We start from the raw sequence: 6,720 nt of genomic DNA, 5'->3' as shown, positions 1-6,720 counted from the left end.
ACTCAAAGAGAAGCAATTCTGATTAAAGCATAACATCTGTTACTCAGACTTGTCTTCTGGTCCAATCCCCAAATTGATGCACTGTGTCGGAGTCTTAACTGTCAAGATACCTATAAGATATGGCCCAAGTTGCCCTGCATAACTATGTAAATTTAAGAAATGGGCATTCTCCCCCCTTCTGTGGGTCTGAGGATTCAACCCACTGGGTGTTCCAAAGAAATATGTTAGGCTTCACTATTTGAGAATTCCAGAACATTATCAGCCCATAGGCAGGGGCTTGGATGAAGGGGCAGAACTATCCAATATACATGACAATATCAAAGGGATAATAAAGGGAGGTTGGGCAGGCACAGAAGGAAAGGAACATAAAGGTGGCACTCACCTAACAGTTGCCTGGATTTATTCTTAAGTACAGGTGAAAACTACTTTCTCTATCATCCCAAATAGCTGATACAAATCCCTTGGGCATTGGGATCCTGCATGGGCTGATGGGAGGGAAAAACCTGCTAAAATAGAGCTCACAGTGATTACCTTATTTGGTCCTCATATATCCGTTAGAGATCATAGTCTCTATTTTACAGATGAGAAAAAATATAAATTTATTCTTCTAGCTAAGTGGTCTGGTGGTAATTTGGAATTCACATTTGCTTCTAAAATTCTCTCAACAAATATTAAGTGCCCCAGTGCGTTTAGAAATAAATTAAATACTGTTAGTTATTTCTTTTTTTTGTTATAAAACTTTTATTATTTTAACAATAATGTGTGTACATTCTAGAAAAAAGAAAAAATATGATATTCACATATTACTTAGTAACTTTTTTTTTCATTTTATATCCTGTCAGGAACCTCTTTTTGTACAAATGAGTAAAGCTCTCCTATTAAAAGGCAGAGACTTGTGTATTGTTCAAAATATGATAAAAATGAGATGCAGATTAACAAGAAATGCATCTAAAATCACTAATAGCAACAAATTAAAAGTAGAAAGATGGAAAAAGGTATATCAAGAAAATGCAAATCAAAGGAAAGCTAAATGGCAATGTTAATATCAGAAAAAAATAAAATCAAGGCAAACTACATTAAATAGGGATAAGGATGGTTTCGGTTAACCTTCCAACGCATCACTATAAGTTTGTTTCTTACTCTCCTTATCTCCTTTATTTCACTCACTTCTCTAAACATATCTTCCTTGCTTAAATGCCTGTTGTGTATATCTTCTTTAAATTCCTGCAGAGACTGAATCAGTCTTTCTCTAAAAGTTCCTTCCGTTTTTTTCCTCCTCCTCTGGCTCTTCTTCCACCTCTGGCTTTTCCTCAGGCTTTGGCTCTTCCTCAAGCTTTGGTTCACTTTCATTTTGTGGTTTTCCTTCAATTTTTTGACAGGATTTCATCTTGTGAGTCTCTCCCTTCCTTTCTTCCTTCTTTCCTTTTCCTTTTTTTTTTTTTTTTGATTTATTCCTTTCTGAATACAATTACTGCTAGGAAGCAAGGTGACCATAAGTCAAATATTTGGTGAATGGACCAGTGCTCTGGACAGAGGTCTCAGCATTTGCTTTCTTTGATTCAGAGCTATCATCAAATATCTTCCACTTGGGAGACTCAATCAGCAATCAGTTTCCCTGAGCCGGCGGCTCTTACCTCCATTTTCTACCTCCCTACCTGTCTCTTGTCCCTCCCTGCAGCCTTTTTCAAGGTCTTCCCCCCAACCCCCCCACTTTTCCACGCCGGACAAAACCCAAGACCCTCCTAGAACAGCGTAGGTTGGAGAATAGGCGGTGGGGGGGGGGGGTAGGAAGAGTGGGGCCCTCTGACATGCGCATGCCTCACCTTGACACCAGGGGTATTTATAACATTTCCCTCATATACCTGTACTGATCCGAACAGTTTCTTCCTTGCCTCTTCTAGCCTTGTGTAGTGCTAAGAATAACAGACCTGCGGACAAACAGAAAACGGGAGTAGAGTGGGATGTGTTGGAGATGGGGGGAGGGGTGGCAGTAGGGGAGGGGCGAACGCTTGGTGGGGCGACCAGCACCTTGTACCTTTTTCCTCATTAAGGTACTTGGTTATGACAACTTTCCCACTTTCTGTTTCTCCCACTTCTTCCACCTCCACCCCCGCCCCACAGTACAATTTAGCTGGAATTTCCCAAGAGACAAGGAGTAAGAAAAGCAGATTATTTCCAAACTATCTTTAAGACTGGGGCAGGGGTTGGGGGGAGGGGAGGTGTTGGGAAAGCAGTCTGAAGTGGCAGAGAATGATTATTTTTAAACTATCACAGTTCTCCTTGTCCTTCTTCCCGGACCCCTAGGCCCTTTCCCAATGGTCATCACTTTCTGTAGACTTGGAGGTAGGAGGTGGAGAGATGGCTTTGACCAGGTCTCTGCCCTAGGCCACTCCCACCCTAGAAGTCCCCAGGCAGCACCTATTTTGATACCAACCTACAAAATTTCCGTCAAGTTAACTCCTCTTTCCACTGCCCTCAGGCTCTGCGGTTTGCCTGCTAAAGAAAAGGTGATACCCAGACGCGAACAAGGACCAGACTAGCAGGACTTCGGTACACGTCAACTCCTGGTCACGTGAGATCTACGTCACCAGCGAGCTCGGGTCCCCAATCTCCACTCCGACCAAAAGCGCGGCAGAAGTGCGCCCGCCCCCCTGCCCCCTCCCCTGTTATACATCTGGCCTTGTCCTTCTTTGTTATTGTTGCCTATCCGAAATGGCAAAATGTTATTAGCCTTTCTGACTACTGGGGAATAGCTGCATCTTTTCTTTCTGGAGCTACTAACTTTTCTACTTCTTTTAAGAATTGCCGCTTCGTGCCTTCAGCTCCCAAGATTAAGAACTCCTCCATCCATCGCCCCTCCTCCAGCCTCCATTTCATATACAGTCTGGTCCTTGGCTGTTGTGTACAAGGTTGGTTTGGCAAGGGTTTGTAAAAAAAAAAAAAAGAGCCTGGGACAGGAGTGAGATTTTTAAATGTAGTTTTCGCTTTGTTCTTAATACTTTTATATTCTCTTTTTTTTATTTTTATTTATTTATTTTTTTTTTCAACGTTTATTTATTTTTGGGACAGAGAGAGACAGAGCATGAACGGGGGAGGGGCAGAGAGAGAGGGAGACACAGAATCGGAAACAGGCTCTAGGCTCTGAGCCATCAGCCCAGAGCCCGACGCGGGGCTCGAACTCACGGACCGCGAGATCGTGACCTGGCTGAAGTCGGACGCTTAACCGACTGCGCCACCCAGGCGCCCCTATTCTCTTTTTTTTAAACACAACTAACATGTTTTTTTTATAGTTGGAAAAAACAAAGACAAAATTAGTTAAATGTATGAACACATGTGCAGTCCTGAGAGTATTTCCTGGCATATTGTAAGTGCTCTAAAAGTGCAAGCTATTATTATATTAGGATTTCATTTGGGGAAAATGATTGAAAATAAAAAAAAAAAAGTAATATTTGACTCCAGAGCCTTGGTAGTGATATTTGCTAGGAAGCTGTGCTGCCTACAGAATCATCAATTGTCAGGTACATATTATGATCCAAAATTTCCTCATCTGAAAGGTAATAATAACGTATGCCTCATAGAACTGACTTTTGGAAGTTCTAAATGATACTTGGCTCAAAGCCTTTGGCTCATATAGTCTTCAACAGATATTGATTACCTTTCAGCCTCACTTCAGTCTTTATTTTAAGTCACAAATTTTCCAATAAAAGTTACATAGTTCTCAGAGGTAACATTTAAAAAATAACAGGAGGTGACATACATGTATTTTTTTTAAATAAGGTTTGTTGCCTTTTTGTGAGACAGATTAAAGAGGTTAATAGATTATGTGGAAAGAAAAAAAAACCTTCACCTCATGTTGTTTTGTTTCACTTACTCTTCTTTCATATTATTCTGTCTTCTGGGAAGCATATGTATTTGAGTACCAGAAAACCCAAGATATAATGGTTTGAGTCTCCCAGACAGAACACTGGCTTGACAAGATATGTTAGTCCCAGGCCAGACCTAGAACTGACTGTGTGACCCTTAGTAAGTGTAGAAAGCAAAATGAACTCTCTCATGTCAAGCAGAAGCCTGTGTCAAGCAGGGGCCCTGTGTCAAGCAATGACACAAGTATTTAAAGGTACAGCAAGTAGTTAAAGGACATCTCACTGCGACCAGCACCAGCTGATGACACTACAGAACTGATAAGCGGAATCAGAGGAGGTCTGCAGGGATCAAGACTGATTAAATCCCTTTAAAAAGGGGATTATTTTTTTGCAGCAAACTGTCAGACTCTTCAGATATGACACCACTACTGAAAAGGAGGAACCTCCTTCACATAAGACATGAGATTCCTTTGGAGGAATTTAAAGGAAAGGGTGGACTGCCAGGCCAACAGGAACTCAGAGAAGGCAATGGCCAGTAAGCACAAAATAATCAGAGAAACCTTCAAGGAGCAAAAAGACCTTTACATGAGCCTTAGAAGGTACACAGGACCTAAATGGAGGGTGGGAAGGAAAGAAGAGAACAGTCAAACTGAACCTAGACCCTGGGTCTTTACCATCGCCCTGGCCTGTCTCATGCTGCCTTGCTGGGTAGAAGTCCACTTGTTCCTCCTTAGGGGGACTTAGGTTAACATTTTTTAACTGTTTTTATTTATTTTTTGAGAGAGGGAGACACACAAAGTGTGAACAGGGGAGGAGCAGAGAGAGAGGGAGACACAGAGTCTGAAGCAGGCTCCAGGCTCTGAGCTGTCAGCACAGAGCCGGACGCAGGGCTCGAACTCACAAACCGCAAGATCATGACCTGAGCCTAAGCCAGATGCTTACCCGACTGAGCCACCCAGACGCCCCAAGCACTTTTTAGCATGTTCTGCACTTAACCCCAAGGAATTTCTCACTTATTTTCAGGTCATGGAAACTGAATTGGTCAACCTTTCTGGAAAGTGCATAATTAAGCAATTGCTAAGTATTTAAAATATGCATTCCCTTCAGCCTGTAAACCCATTCTTAGCTACTCATCCTAGAAAGTATTTAATGGTAGTCACAATGATTTACAATGCCAAAGTTTATAGATCTGGATTCCTAGCTTCAATCCTTTGACTTGGACTTGAATGCAAAGAGAAGCCACAAGTGAAAAACAGCAATGATGGAACAGAAAGAGAGAATTGTTCTAGGCAGTAGCAGACATGCACCCAAGCATGTGCATAAACACATTCGCATTCACACATGTGTGTGCACATTCTCATGAGCCAAGTGGTTTTCCACATAATTGTGATAGACGATAAAGAAACAAACTTCATGATATTGTTAAAACAATTCAAACTACACCAATAGTGTATACCATTTAGAAATGAAAATAACCATTATATTATACATACATACAAATTTCATTTGATGAAATTTGGTTAAAAAAGAGGTAAATTTAGAGGTGCCTGGGGGACTCAGTCTGTTCGTTAAGCATCCGACTCTTGTTTCGGCTCAGGTCATGATCTCACAGTTTGTGAGATAAAGCCCCGTGTCAGGCTCTACATTGACAGTGAGGATCCTGCTTGGGATTCTCTTCCTCTTTCACTGCCCCTCACCCACTTGTGCTCTCTCTTTTACCCAAAATAAATAAATAAACATTTTTTTTTCAAAAAGTAAATTTAAAGTGGGGTGCCTACATGGCTAAGTCAGTTAAACATCCGACTTCAGCTCAGGTCATGATCTCACGGTCCGTGAGTTTGAGCCCCATGTCAGGCTTTGTGTTGTCAGTTCAGAGCCTGAAGCCTGCTTCAGATTCTGTGTCTCCCTCTCTCTCTGCCCCTCCCCCACTTGCACTCTGTCTCTATCAAAAAATGAATAAACGTTAAAAATAATTTTTTAAAGTAAATTGAAAGTTAACATATGCAAAAAAGAGGTTAGAGAGGGAGGGAGCCAAAGGATAAGAGACTCTTAAAAACTGAGAACAAACTGAGGGTTTATGGGGGGTGGGAGGGAGGGGAGGGTGGGTGATGGGTATTGAGGAGGGCACATTTTGGGATGAGCACTGAGTGTTGTATGGAAACCAATCTGACAATAAATTTCACATTAAAAAAAAAGAAAGTTAACATATGCAGTACTACATTTCTGTAACAACATACATGTATTTATTTGTGTGCATTCATTTTTTTTAAGTTTCTTAATTTATTTTTAGAGAAGGGGAGGGGCAGAGAAAAGTAGAGAAGAATGCCAAGCAGGCTTCTGCTGCCAGCGCCATGCCAGATGCAGGATTCCAACTCAGGAACTGTGAGATCATGAACTGAGCCAATGTCGAGAGTCAGATGCTTAACTGACCAAGCTGCCCAGGTGCCTTATTTTTGTGCGTTTAAAATATAAGCATATAATTAAATTGCACCATAACATAATAAAGTCCACAAAATTAATTACTATAAAATTCCAGGTTATATTATTGAGAGATGCATGAATGACTGATATGAGCCTGTTTAATTAGCTGGATGCACAACTTAAATCCATCAGGGACTCAGCAGTGTTTTGAGACCACCTTGTCACAGTTGTTTACTCAGCAGTGGTGCTTAAATGTTATCCTCTCATTTCCGCCTCTCTCTAGGCCCTATTGCCCATCATATTACAGTAAAACCTTGGGCTGCGAGTAACTTGTAATGCGAATATTCTGCAAGATGAGCAAACATTTCTAATAATATTGAACTTGTTAAAGGAGCAATCTCTTCCAATACAAGTAGTACACAATGCTGAACATCAC

At 41.3% G+C, this 6,720-nt stretch overlaps 1 protein-coding gene across 1 annotated transcript; it reads right to left on the bottom strand.

The window, feature by feature from the left end:
- Positions 1 to 1,071: 1,071 nt before the first annotated feature.
- TCEAL9 (transcription elongation factor A like 9) lies at positions 1,072 to 1,387 on the bottom strand. The gene is given in 2 exon segments (XM_047075757.1): positions 1,072 to 1,272; positions 1,274 to 1,387. Coding segments are annotated over 2 exon segments (315 nt in total).
- Between the last annotated feature and the right edge of the window lie 5,333 nt (positions 1,388 to 6,720).

This window comes from Lynx rufus, unplaced genomic scaffold (assembly GCF_022079265.1).
Source record: "Lynx rufus isolate CCGP_SWC_20201006 ecotype Redwood Valley unplaced genomic scaffold, mLynRuf1.p SCAF_14, whole genome shotgun sequence".
In the NCBI taxonomy this organism is placed as follows: domain Eukaryota; kingdom Metazoa; phylum Chordata; class Mammalia; order Carnivora; family Felidae; genus Lynx; species Lynx rufus.
This window is presented reverse-complemented; position numbering and strand designations above follow the sequence as displayed.